The sequence below is a fragment of the Plectropomus leopardus genome, chromosome 2 (genome assembly GCF_008729295.1).
Source record: "Plectropomus leopardus isolate mb chromosome 2, YSFRI_Pleo_2.0, whole genome shotgun sequence".
NCBI lineage: Eukaryota > Metazoa > Chordata > Actinopteri > Perciformes > Serranidae > Plectropomus > Plectropomus leopardus.
In genome coordinates this window covers 11,329,955-11,344,424 of record NC_056464.1, presented here as the reverse complement: position 1 = coordinate 11,344,424, position 14,470 = coordinate 11,329,955, and the positions used below count along the sequence as shown (strand labels likewise).

The following is a 14,470-nucleotide window of genomic DNA, read 5'->3' as shown; positions in this document are numbered from 1 at the left end:
TATAAAAATTAATAGTTTCTTTATTGGGGGTAGAGAATTGTTTTAGTGTAGGAACATAAAATGGATTTTCTACATGATGAATGCTTCTCTCATTTTTACTTTAAGGGTTCGCCATCTGCTGAGCGCTGCTGTTTATAGAGAAATATCATCTACACAAGACAGGATCAGGGTCAGCTGATATTAATGTATTAAACCACTGATTCCCAACCTGGGGGTCCCAGCCCCTGCTAGGAGTCACCACAGCTTCAGAGCATGTCATGAGGCCTAAAAAAAAGGTCTAAAAAAAGTCTAGAAAAAAAAACAAAAGACGGTAGGCCCATATCTATTGATTTCATTCATTTCTGTGGGAACACTAAAAAGTTTGGATAATTATTAAGATATAGCTTGACCTTTAAAAAAGATTTCATAGGATAAGAGCTCAGTGAAGACCTGAACATTAGGTATTTTAACTCTGCTCAACAACTTCATACTGCATCAATACACAGTTAAAATAAAGAGCTAATAGAACCATCAGGAAGAAGAAAATGCTGAATTTGTAAAAAAAAAAAAAAAAAAAAAAAAAAATTTAAAAACAACAACCTCATATGAGGCATTATTTACAAGAAATAATCTGCTCAAAATGCATCCAGATTGCTCATTTTACACAAACTTCTTGCAGTTTCTGTGTTCTCTCTTTGGGATAACTGTACACTGTATTAGTTGATTTGTACTGTTATTGTTATCCATTGAATAAAATATGAAATATCATTGTCGGGGGTCATCAGTTCAGTCAATGCTTTTGTGTCATACACAACAAATCTCTTCCAAGAAAGTGTTTCTAAACAGTTTTTTCCAGTGCATCTAAGGTTGTAACTCAGTAAGTTTCCCTGCTCTGCGCTCTGTAATAGATAAAGCATAAAATAATGCAAACACACGGCACAGAAATAATGCAATCACACAGCACAGAGGGCCGACAGGCCCACGAGTCTACTCCTACCATTAATATGAAATAATTTAACCTATAGCTGTATAGGGCGCTCTATCCAGGAAAAAAAACTACTGTTAAGTCACATTACATAAAAATAAAGCCCCTAGAAATTTGTTTCCTTACCGCTTTGCATTCTTATGCACAATAACACACACACTCACACACACACACACTGAACATGCACATATACTGTATTTATACACACAGCGCTGGCTGCAATTAACCCTGCGCCTACAAATACAAAACCACACGACAGCATGTTTGTAAGAAGGGAACACACACATGCACTCTGCGGTGGCGAAGTCTTCACGGACCAATACGGCCCAATTAGGCAGAGCCTTACACACACAAAAACACACACAGTACACACAGAACCAGTACTCCCAGTCTCTCTGGGACAGCCGTTGCAGGGCTGCTAGTTTAGGACTAATTAAAACCACTTTCTGTGTGTGTGTATGTGTGTTGTCTATATGTTTGTAAAATGTGTGAATCGCCTTCTCTTTACTTCTTACTCTGCCCCCTCTCCCTACTATTTTAAGTAGACTGGAGGGGGCGGGGCTGTTTAACAGGTACTTCATTAACGCTGCAACCCTGCCACATCACCACGGCAACAGTCGAACCCTGTTAATTGAGGCCAAGCTTTGTTTCCATTCCTGACGCTCCTCCCCTGCCCCCTCCTCCTCCAATCCCTGACCCCGAGGCTCGTCTCCGGTGGTGACAGAACACGCCTCTTCCTGATTTCCCATTAGATGTTAATAGCAGCTGATCCCCCAGCGATCAACGCATCATCCAGACACACAAACACACACACAGACATGCACACACACCCACATTGCCACTCGGCTGCACCCATTTATATCCCCTCAAATTAAGACACTCTACCTCTAATTGACAATTAATTTCAACATCTTCATATTTTAATAAGACTCCTCGTCAATCTGAATAATGAAATATTCATTAGATACCTAATAACAGCCTCGCCAACCAGTGTGGACACACACACACACACACACACACACACACACACACACACACACACATCACATTAAATTTCTATCCCTTTTGTGGGCACATACTGAAAACACTGAGAGGCTGCGTTAGCTGGTCTCTCTGACGAGCTGAGAAATTTTTGAAATGCTGAATCGGACACAAAACTATAGTTCAACTCGGACAGAGTATGAATGTGTGAATAGTTGGAATTTACGACTTTCTCTTTGGAATGAGGACACCATGAAGCATAGTTTTCTGGGCGACTACATGCAGAGTATCATGAGAGGTTTAAGACAGAGACAGAAGATGTGAAGGAAACAAGGACAGAAAGGAGTGCTGAGATGACTAAAAGTAGTCCCTGTTAGAGCTGAACAACACATTAACCCTCACTGGTCAATAGGGGGCGTAGATACCAAGCTAGACAGTAAGAGAGGAGCGTGAAATCCCAAGAAGGTTTAGGGGTAAAGAAACTGTTCGATTAAGAGGCATTTGTAGGTGAATAAGAGGTGAGAGTCAGAGTTTGGGTCAGAGAGTAGAAGGAAAGATGATGTCATTTAGGTTATGGGGTGCCAGTGTTTACTCACAGGTTGGTTAAAAGGCTTTGGCTCTGAAGGGCGCATGTGCAGATGGGTCATCATGGCCTGGAGTCGCTCGCTCTCTTTCGCCAGCTGTGAAACAAACAAGGGTGGTTATCGCCATGAAAAAACACCCTATCTCATTTGGTAACACTTAGATTGATATAATGTGGTATTGACACAGAATTACAATTACAATTACACCTCAGGCACAGAGATGAATATGAAAGTCAGCCGCCTCAGCACCCGGAGCTCTCTCACACACTTACACTAGCCTGCAGACACACTCGTCCCCGTTTGACATTGTTAACTGCCGTTTAATGGGTGCTGCTACAGCCTGTGGAAATGCTGCATCCTGCGTGTGTGTTTGTGCGTGAGTACAAGCGTACACATGTGTAGCCTCCAGAAACAACGGATCTACACTAAGACAGATAGCACCATTAACATACTCACACACTGCAGAGATGCACAAATATGAGATATTTAAACAAAGTGTTGCTGCTGTGTGTGTTAGTGTGTGTGTTAGTGCGTGTGTGTGTGTGTGTGTGTGTGTGTGTGTGTGTGTGCGTGTGTGTGCTGTCGGAGGTGGTGGGCTGCCTGTGGACTGCTGAGGGATGAAGTGACATGTCAGAGAGCGAGAGACGGCCGTTCTGATGTGATGTGACACCAGCTGCCTCTCTGTCACTTTGTGTTCCCTGGTGGTGGCTTCAGGGGCTCAGCTAAACGCTGTTTACCACCACCTCCACCAAACACAATGCTAACCCTAATGCCGGACAGCACACACACTCATGCGCAGTGATGTGAACAGGGTAGTGTTTCGGAAACTATGTCAAGATGTGTGTGAAAAGGGAGCCTTTGTTTTTTGCTTTTTTCACTTTTCTTACGTACCGTTTGTTTCACTTCTTGCCCAGTGTCGGTATTTTGCTTTTGCCGAAGCATTCAGATGTTTCAAGAGCATTGCGTGCATGAACCACTTTGAGAACATGAGAGGCCGTGCAGCCTGGTCCTCCGCCTTTCTAGCTCATGTCTCTCTCACACTCCCTCCCCTCTCAGCCTCGCTCTCTCTCTTACTGGTGACCAGAGCAGCTTTATAATTGGAGCAGCGATGGCAGCTTCCCTGCCGACTGCTCCTTTTAAATTACAAGCTCCACTGCTCTCCATAAACTCTGCCCTGCCTCAGACAAGTTACTGCCATTGACTGGCTGAAACAGTCTTCACGACTCTGTTTGTGAGCGGATGGAAATTAAGCGCGCATGTGTGTGTGTGTGTGACTCACCTGTATCTCCAGTTGCTGAACCACCTGCATTTGGACTCGGCACTGAGCAGTGCTGCGGTCATCTAGGGCATGCTCATTGTTCAAGTGCCTGGAGGTGAAGGGAAATGCAAGAGGATCAATTTATATGCACAAAGACTGTATAAAAGAAAGGATCAAACACTGATTGTCTCACTTTTAGGATGATTTCTTAGTGACATTGAATCAACAGAATCCTTGTGAAATTCACAGGTCCCTTAAAATGAAACCCCAGCTCTTTCACTTTTATTTAAACCGAGTTATGAGCTGTTTCAGCACTATAAAAATAAATCATAATCTTGGAGGTTTATTTTGTCTAGTGAAGGACGCGGCAGCTGTGTTTTGTGTGTGTATACTTCATTGGTGCTCAGTGAGCCATGATCCAAGACAACCACCTGGATATGAGCTCATGTGTTATCGCACAAAGCCTTATCTTAAGACTTTCTGTTAGCTAAACTCCACATATTAACACTGGTGTGCATGTGTGTGTGTGTGCATGCATGTGTGTGTATGTGTGAATGGTGGCGCTGTTTGTTTCCTCCAATGTGGGAGGACTCGGGACCTTCTGATCTTTCCCAGCCCACCCCTCCCTGTTTCCCTTCCTCCATCCCTTTCTCTCTGCTCTTTCATCGACAAGGTTATTCACAGGTTGCTGCTGCCTGCCCAGTGTGTGTATGAGTGTGTGTATCAGAGTGAGTTTTGCATTGTCCTTTGGTGTTAAATTATAATCCAAATAATCTTCATAAATCCACTTTTCTGACTTGTTTGTTGTGAAATGCATGTTACACAATATGTGTGTGACTCTTTGAGTGTGTGTGTCTTTAAGAAAGCAGAAAGTTAGGCAATATCAGGCGAAGAAATGAAACAAAAACAATGATGTCATGGCGTGGCTAATCCAGTCAGATAGACGGCTCAACACAAGTGCACGATAATAATAACAAAAACATGATCTCACTCCTCTTTCTCTCTTTCACTCTGTTAAGCTCTCTCTCCCCCTCTCTTCCTCACTCGCACTCCTGTCCACTCTCCCCATCCCACTCGTCTTCCCCCGCAACTCCCCAAATGCCTATGATTCACACTCATTCCAACCAAATCTGCCCCCAAAAACCCTCCCCTCTCTCTATAGTCTGGCCATAAACAGTAGCAGGTTTTTTTTTTTCGATGTGTCCCGACAATGAGGCTCTGTTTACTCCTCTGAGTGCTGGCAGACAAGGCTTTAACCCACATTACACCCAGCTCCACCGACCACAGCCAGAGTATTATACCAGAGGACGGGGAGGGAGGGGAGGTGGGACAAGAGAAGAGAAGAAAGGCCTGAAATAGTGGAGTGTCTCCCTCCTCTGTTCTTCTGCTCTTCCCTTTTCCCTCCTGGGGCGATGACTAAAGCTGGCTGGAAGGGAGCGCACTGTCGGACTGACGGCATTATCTGTCACTGCCTCTTTTTTTTTTAATCTCCCTCTCTCTCTTACACACACTCTTTCACTCTATCTCTCTTTCTCCTTCCATCTGCCCCGGGGCTACGTGAAATGAGACACCAAACAACAGCTTTCCTCTCCAAACTTTCCCAGCCTGCCTGCATGCTTTGATCTGACTGTCCGATGCCATCACAATCACCACGCACACTTCTGTGATTATGTGTGTGTGTGCGTATTTCATCACCCCGGCTTATTAATATCACCATAGCTCAAATAGCTAAGAGTTCCACGCCGATAATGAGAGTGTGAGTTTGTTTAGGGCTTCATTAAAGGGCTTGTGAAGCCTTCGTTAGCAGCCGCAGTGCCACGGGGAAGTCCGCCGTACTGTGTGTGTGACAGAGGAGGAGGCAGCAGAATGTCAAGGCCAGAGACTGCATTGACATCCCCCCACTGACTCCAAAAGTGCCAAATAATATGATGGAGGAAGAGTGGGATGAGTGAGATATAAGTTTGTTTGATGTCTTTACTTTTGTCTGGGAAACAAAAAGATGTGCATGCAGATGAGGTAATTAACTGTAATTTCCTCTTTAGGCAAAGAAACAATGACTCTTCAGAGGAAAAGCATACAAAACACAAACACAGACAATAAAACATAAACACCAAATGAAGAAAAGACTCCATTGCAAGTACTATCACAAGAACAAAGAGGAAGAGGAAAGTGTTGTAGGAGGAGCTCAAAGAATTCCTCGAAAAACGGAAAATGTACACACATGTTGAGTCTATGTGTGTGCCTGTGTGCGTGTGTGTTTGTGCGTGTGTGTGTGTGTGTGTGTGTGTGTGTGTGTGTGTGTGTGTGTGTGTGTGCATGAATGAGCCTCAGAGCAAATGTGATGTAACAGATTGCAACTGATAAATTAGTGAGCCAATGAGCAACAGCAGTCAGGTACGTGACTGACACTCCACGTTTAGGGCAAACTGCTTCACTTTGCTCTGCTTTATCTTTTGTTCCTGCTGGTGATCTGAATCAGAGAAGGTGTTTTGCCTTTAGCATTATTGAGGCTTTTTTTTTTTTTTTTTTTTTTCTAAAAAGGTGTGTTTGTTTCCAGTTAGTGAGAAAATGTAAGAAAGTTTTGATGTGGTCTTAAACCTTATTTATGGCCAATATGAGTGAAATGTGTGTAGCTGCAAAATTCGGGTTTGCAGCCAAGAAGTTTGCACATTACTGCTTAAATTGAAACAATACTGAAGTAAGATGATTCTGCTGATATTTATCTGTGATGTTTTGAGAATAAAGAACTTGGACAAAAGTCTGAGAGGAAGTCTGGAAATATTTGACTCCTCCAAGGTAACTACAGACACATCCGAGAGCCCTTAAAGCTGAAAACTGACACTTTAAAGGAAAACTCCCCTCGTTTATGGTGAATTAGTGCATAAAACTTTGTTTTGCCCTATCCATGCATTAGAGTGATTATATGGGAGTGTTTTAAATAGTAAGGCTCTAGCAAAAATGCATGTGTTTAAGGAAGTACTGATCATACGACTGGATAAATGAGGCTAGGATTATAATACATGAGTTCTGAGAGAGTTTGCAAACAAATGTTTTGATATAGTTTTGCTGTTGTTAAATGGTGACCCCTTTTTGTTTCCGTTGATAAAGAATTTTCTCTTTTGGGATTCTTCCTTCTTTGTAGAGGTATGCAAGAAGAGCAAAGTTTTCCCCAGAAATTCAACAAATCACAGGATGAGAAATAAAGGAATTATCATTTTGTGGGTGAAGTATTTCTTGAACAGGTGTGCTGGTCTAAACAGAACCTCTACCACTGTTGTCTTTTTCCAGTAGCTGTATTGAATATGCAGTCTGTAGAAACTTTCGTTTTAAAGTCATCATCCCTGTCAAGCACTTACGTATGTTTTTCATTATGTAGTTTATCATTTTTTTTATTTGTAATCCCAACCTCATACCAACGTCATATTTTTGGGTGGTTGACTTACTTGATGAACTGTCCCATGTCCTCACACAGTGCTTCACAGCCGGGCCACTTACACTCTCCATGGCCGTAAAGAGGATGGGAGCCAGCATGCTCCTCATGACTGTGGGGGGAAGAGACACATGAAAAGAGTGAGGTCGTAAAACAGATTTTTCATATGTTATTATGTGCATAAAACATACAGCAAACAAAGATAGTTTTTTTCTAAATAAAAAGTGAAGCCTTAATAAGCCACAAATTCACACACTAACATACACACACATGCAAAACTAACTGTAGCAGCAGAAGCATTAGTACAGCCATACAGCTGAGTCTGGTTAGCAGTCATTAGTTTGTACGGCTCACGAAGCCAAGTGCAGAGAGAGGAGGATAGAGCAGAGTGGGGTCAGTTACAGAAGCCAGGCAAATAAGGGAATTGGTCCAGCAACCTCAGAGGCACATTCTCAAGTCCATGACCTGTCTTTCTGTCCTTGGCGCATGTGTTGTGTGTGTTAGTGTTGGTGTGTGTTCTTATGTTTCAGGAGCTGACACAGAGTCGGCACAGGACCAACCAGCCATGACTGATTGGCGGCGGCTGCCGTCATGTGCTGGTTGTTCTTTTGTGGTGAGCTTATGTGTGTGCGTGCACGTGTGTGTTTTTGTGTGCAGCGCATCTGTGCATATTTATGTGCGTTTGTGTGTTTGTATGTGTGTGTGGCGATGAAAGACTAAGCCAGGTTTGGTTTGGACCCAGGGTAAAATAACTGCATCCGTGCATGTGTGCGTGCGTGCACGTGTGTGTGTGTGGCAGGTCCAGTAGCAGATGTGGTTCAGACCTGGACCTTCGCCGGCGACTGCTGTCTCCACATATATTTACATGACTGTGTATGAGTGTGTGTGTGTGTGTGTGTGTGTGTGTGTGTGTGTGGGGACTGGGATGGGGATTCTCCCAAATCAACATCAGAAGGTTGTCTAACAAAAACCATTTGTCTCGCAGATGGAAACATGTCTCTCTCCCTCTCCCTTTTGCTTCTTTGCCTCTTCCTGATCATATGTGCTGGCTGAGGTTGGAGCTTGTGTGTGTGTGTGTGTGTGTGTGTGTGTATGCGTGTGTGTGTGTGTGTGTGTGTGTGTGTGTACGTGTGTGTTGGCTGTGGTTGAGTCAACTCAGAAGCAGCTCAGACAGCAGACATGACAAACTGCTGGCAACCACATTCTCCTCCACATCAGCCATGCATTAGCTTAGCAGGCTAACACACTAACGCTACCCTCTTCGTCTCTACTGAAGCCAACTCTGTCGGGACACCAGCAGCCCCCTGTAGCTGCAATATGATAGTGAGTGACATATTTGACCAACTAATGGAAGCTCTCTTAATTGATATTTGCACACCCACCCTGACCCTCCTTCAAAATGAGGTCAGAGGTCAGAGGTCAGAGGTCAGCGATACCCCTAGCGCAAACAGTGCTAAAAGTCACTGCAGACCACCCTACTGTGGAGTTTCTCTGTCTTGTCCACTCATGTGCGTGTATGTGTGAGTGTGTATGTGCTACTCACTGGCTGCTGGGGGGTTGGCCGCCTTTGGAGTAAAGGGGGACATGATCATCTCCGCTGTCTGCCTTGGTGAAGGAGGATATCCACTCAAACAGTCTGGCTCTTAAAGACGGAGACAAGCCCATGAGCAGCCAACAAAACCATGGGACAACACAGTCCTCATACTATGTGTGGTCCTAACAAATGCATCCCCAATATGTCATCACAGAAACAAGGCATTCAACACCACAGCAAATTTAGATCTACACAGATGACTAACTCCCATTCTCTACCCGATGGCCTGCATCCACCATCATCTCCTCTCCTCTGTACTATACTTGCATGTGGTTGACAGCATACCGGCAGAACATACTGAACCCAACACACCTCCTGTCAAATGAGCTGAGAGACGTTTACACCCTGGTGATGTGTGATATGCTGCATGTGCGTGTCTTGTGTTTACGTGCGTAGGTATGGAGGAACAGCTAAAAGCTAAAACCTAAAAGTCCAAAAATGACATGGCAAGAGTGTGTGAGTTAGAGAGACTGCAGGTCACACAGAGGACAGATGCACCATCACAGTGTGGATGTTTTAAAGGAGCTGTATGCGACATTTAGAACATCAATATAGCAGCAAACCACTATTTGCTCTGTAAAGATATAGTGGAATAATGACGTCCTGAGCAGAGAGTGAAGTCTTGCTCACTGTGTGTTGTAGGTCTGGTACAGTCCTCACATGTATATTAGTGCATGTGAGTCCTTGTGTATTCCTGTGGTTTGCTCGCTGCAACTGTCCTGCACTCATATGGTGGTTACCACTGGCATTGAGACAATGTGATGGCTGAAACATGGTTCCCAACCTCCAATTTACCCCCAGGTTAACACCATTATCTCCACCAGTACTGTTTGTTGTCGTTAGTGCTGTTTATTGAGTTAGCACTGTAAGCTGCTAGCTATCTGCTCAGCCACCTCCATACTGAGAACTGTGTGCAAACAACCCCGTCCCAGACTCTGAATCATAGATGCGCTCCGAATGTCTCATACTGCTCCTTGAAATATCTTTGACGTGTTATACGTTAAAGTACCTGTCTCTCTTTGGGGTGTGGCTCTGTCCGTTGGCCAGGCTGTGCAGTGGGATGTGAGCGCTGGCAGCTTTGGGGAAGGCTGAGGTAGAATTGGAGCTGTTGGTGCTCAAGTCCAGGCCCTCGGCCTGTTTCAGGGCCTCCTCACTGCTCGGCACCCCCGACACCTCCTTCCACAGCTGTTGGAGGTCCGACGGACACATCGCTGCAGAGAAGGAACACAGTCAGTTAACATTACATTTGAATGCAAATATTATTATAGGATATTTAATTTAAAGATATACTATACAGGATATATCTTGAACAACAGTATTAGGACTTGTACAAAAGTAATCCCTCTCTATTATCACTTATGGCCCACTGGAAGTGTGTGACAGTGTATTTATTTGCAGAGACTCTGCCCTATGCCTGTTTTTTCTAATTTTCTTCGTATTTCGCTGTATTAAGGACATTCCTGTGCACTGCATGCAGGTGAGGTCAGTACTTTATAAAAAGGTAGCGACCTTGAAATTGCGGACACGTTGCAAATATTGCCAGAAAAAACACTGAAAAAGGTTGTTCAATATCAAGAGTGCATCTGGCATTGGCTTTTAGCTTCATATCTTAAAGAACAGAGTTCCTTCAGCTGAGTAAGTTAGATATCTGACTTTTTTGGACTTTTTAATGCCACTCGAAAATAGATTTAAGACCAATTTTACAATATTAAAATTGAAAAGAAAAAACACAAACCAACACCAATCCATAGGGCAAGGGACCATTTTGCCCAATTTTAGGGTAAAATAGAAGGGTGTCTGCTGGCAAGTAATCGTGGCAATTTTGTGTTTTTCACTTGGCATGTGGGATACCAAAAATATTTTTTCATGAAATACACCAATCCCCATATGCATTGCCTTTTACTATTTTCAGAAATGTGTGATATAAAATATGAGTGTTGATGGTAGCATTTTCCTGACATCCTAAATTATTTTTAAAAAGATGTAACCAATTATTTTGAGATTTTACAATGCAGTGTTAAAAAAGACTCATAAAATCCTACATTCCATATCTTACCATTTTTAACACTTTCAAAGACTGATTTAATACATTTTTATAAAAATTAAGGCCATATTTTTGATTTAATTAATTTAATGACTTTTAAAACGTTGTGAGGATCCTCTGGTTTCCTAGAGGGAGAGAGTGGGACAAAAGCAACGTAGAACAAATCTATTTTCTGTTGGACAGGTATATACTGGTTAGCTTAATCAGCTTGCTACAGTTTTCCATTAAAATAAATCTTTCCAACAATAGTAGCTTGCAGTGTATGTAAAAGCAGTGCAGGGAAGAGGGGTCAAGAATGAATGTTGTGTTTACAAACAGTAGCAGATATTAATTCACAGTATACCCATAAGTTAAGCTCATTCAAACAAAGCTAAGAAGAACTGTTATTAATAATTAGTCATCTGAGACAAAATATCTACAAAATCAGACACACTTTAAATAAACTGTCACAGGGAGCTGCAGCTAACTATTCTAATCCACATTAAACACACATGCAACTATTACAGTCCTCTGGGAGTGGTTAAGAGAGGAAAATAGGCCAAACTAAAACAGACCAAAAGTTAATTTCTGCATGTTTTTGTTATCTTTCCAGATATCCACTATTCCTCAACTATTTCTTAAACTCTGTTAGCAATTGCTACTGTCCACCAGCACCACTGCTCCTGTCACTACCACTATTTGTCTGAGCAGGGTGGGTGCACACTTCGAGTTCTTTCTAGTTGCAGCTTTGTTATTTCTGCTCCAATTTCACAGTGAGAGAGACGCCTAAAATGCCACAGCCTACTCCGATGGGTCTTACCATGCACGTACACACACACACAGCCACACATATACACACACACACACATCTGCGCATACACACACATACACAGATCTCGCAGCAATCCAAATATTATGTCTGCTTTGTCTGCATTCTTCTGTGGTCCCGCCAAAACAAAAGTTCTCACTCTGGAGGAATGAGGCGGTGTGTGCATAGATTTCTGTACGTGTGTGTGTGTATTATCCAAGAAACCCGACCAATCTGTGGACACGCCCAGAGAGTGAAAGTGTAAAGTAGTTAAGGGATTGTTAGATAAAGTGTTTCCTCTTCTGACTTATCAGACCTGCTCATACCACATATATTCAACGCAAAATACTAGTGAAAAATTAAACTTTAAAAGAAAAAAAAGATTCTGGTGAAAGTTAATCTGGTGATATTTATTTATTGTTCATGATCATGGACTCTATGTTTATTATTTACTGTACAAATATTCCCCCTGGGAACAAGTTTTTGAAAGTTTACAACAGTTTACTCATGAGTGCAAAGCAAGCAAATTGTAAACAGCCGAGGGCAGAAAAGATTTGTAAACAAAAAAAACAAAAAAAAAAATCCAGACTTAGTGTGCATTCAGGTGAAAATACAAACACAAACCCCCTCAGCTAGTGTTGACACATACAAAGTATTTGAGAGGTTTAGATTGCTTTTGTTGCTAACTGTTCTAACGTACACACCCACATCTGGCTGCTAGGGTCATGTTACTTTCACATTGATGTCTGCAGACATGAGACATGCTAGGAAGTAGCTTAAGTTACCCAGAAGGTGGGGTCTAACAGGATGAAGTCAAATCTAATGGATTTTTTTTGTATGAGAGTGAAAAAACTGCTGAAACACACAATGCTTCTCTGTGCTGAGAAAACACAGTTTGATTTTCATTCAGATTAGTTCAGTGTTCTCTGGGTTTTATTTTTGGCCATGAGCTCTGCAGTCATGAGATACCTACAAAGTGCCTCCATCTTAGTGCAGTAAGAGAAATAAACAAAAACCACAGCAGCAGGACCCCCCCCATGTCAAATACCCCCCCACCACCACCACCAACTGCCTACCGGACACAACAGCCCTTTGAGGCGGGGCAGCAGTGTGTGCAGTTGTGTGTGTAGGTGCGGGTGTTTATGCATGTGTGTTTGTGTGTTTGTGTGGCATGGCTGGTCAGAGGAATGCTCTGGCTCACGCCTGGCTGAGCCGTCACAATGGACCGGCTCTTTCACACTGCAGGGAAATTCCACTCTGATACGGGGAGAGAGAAAGAGAGAAAGAAGGAGATGCAGAAGCCAAATGTGTTTGCAACTGTCTAAGAAGTAACACTCTTCTTTTTAAAAACTGTCTCTTTATTTGTTTTCAATTTGTTGTACCCGTTTTTTTTTCACACTCTGTAAACTGGAAATTCTACTTACTCTCTGGTGGACAAACACACACACGCCCTGCCCTCTAGCATTTAAACAGACTAATGCACATTAGCACTTAAGTTTCTGTGCAAGTGTTGCCTGTTACATTAATCTTATATAAATTTTACTGTTTAGAGTTTAAAATTGATTTGAGTTGTTTTTGTCAGATTTAGATCACGGAGCGACAAAAACAGTTTGTGAGTGTGCCTGCGCATGAGAGACAGGGAGATCAGAGGAAAGGAAACTACTCTGTTTGGTCAACTCAGTCAGCGCTTTAGCAATGTTACGGCCACTTTAGAGCCCCTAAAGCATTCTCTGCGTGTGAGGTAGTGTGTGTGTGCGCGGGTTAGATATTACTGTGTGTAAAGACAAAAGTGGATGCATGCATACATGTACACACACATTCATGAGGGGCAGGCCAGTCAACAGTCAACATTTATCTTTCTAAAGCCATGCTGACAAAATGAAGAGACTGTGGGAGAAGTTACATATAGGAACAAAAAAAATCCATTGGGCATAGCAATAGCAAAACGATGATGTTCTTGTGTCTGGCTAATCTCAAGTACATACATACATACATACACACACACACACACACAGACACACACACACACTCAAGCACATGCACACACCTCCAAGCAGGGGGCTTAGTGGCATATTTTACCTATTATCCAAATGAGTACCTTCCACAAACCCACCAATCAGGTTCCCTTTTATCTTTTATAGGCTGATTAACTTAACAGGCTTCACATGCGGCACTGGGCACAGGCCTGTGTGTGCGTGTGTGCTCAGTTATGACCGTGTGTATGCATGCTTGTGTAGGATGTGTCTGTGTGACTGAGTGTGTGTGCATGCATGCGTGCACGTACCTTGCTGCAGAGACTGCATGGCGGCGGTGGGCTGCAGTGGGACCAGGCCTTGTCTCTGGAGGTTGAGGATGTGCTGCTGCTGAAGCTGCTGCATCTGGATCAGCTGCTGCTGGAAGGCCAACTGCTTACTGCCTAACTGCTGTGGGAGAGAAGACAGAGGGACAGAGGTTTAAAAAAAATGTTATCATTTTACATATTACTTGCATGTTATCCACACATTATTTTATCTTTACTTCTGAATTATTTCTATCCATTCTGGAAAAAAAGTCATTAACACCAAAATATATACTATATCTCAAATATAGCACCCACTGGTACTTTTTCAGTAAGAAACCAAATCATTTATTTGTCAATTTGATGGGAAATGTGTCAAAATTAGTATGAATAAGGCCTCTCCTCATTTTGGAATTAAAAAAATAAAAACAACCTATGTATACCAAGGTCTGATAGTTCTGAACTAACTGCCAGATTTTAACTTTTGCCAGATCTGCTTGTCTCATTACATCATTCATTTTTAAACAAAAGTCAGCACCATATAAAATAA

At 42.7% G+C, this 14,470-nt stretch overlaps 1 protein-coding gene across 1 annotated transcript in view; it reads right to left on the bottom strand.

The window, feature by feature from the left end:
• Positions 1 to 14,061, bottom strand: part of foxp4 (forkhead box P4) — a 29,872-nt gene extending 15,811 nt beyond the window's left edge. The window contains exons 1-6 of the mRNA XM_042500908.1: positions 13,927 to 14,061; positions 9,821 to 10,022; positions 8,761 to 8,859; positions 7,231 to 7,329; positions 3,809 to 3,896; positions 2,542 to 2,625 (exon numbers count right to left, since the gene is read on the bottom strand). Of these exons, the coding sequence (XP_042356842.1) occupies positions 2,542 to 2,625; positions 3,809 to 3,896; positions 7,231 to 7,329; positions 8,761 to 8,859; positions 9,821 to 10,022; positions 13,927 to 14,020 (666 nt within the window). The 5' untranslated portion in view covers positions 14,021 to 14,061. The remainder of the gene's footprint in view (positions 1 to 2,541; positions 2,626 to 3,808; positions 3,897 to 7,230; positions 7,330 to 8,760; positions 8,860 to 9,820; positions 10,023 to 13,926) is intronic.
• Between the last annotated feature and the right edge of the window lie 409 nt (positions 14,062 to 14,470).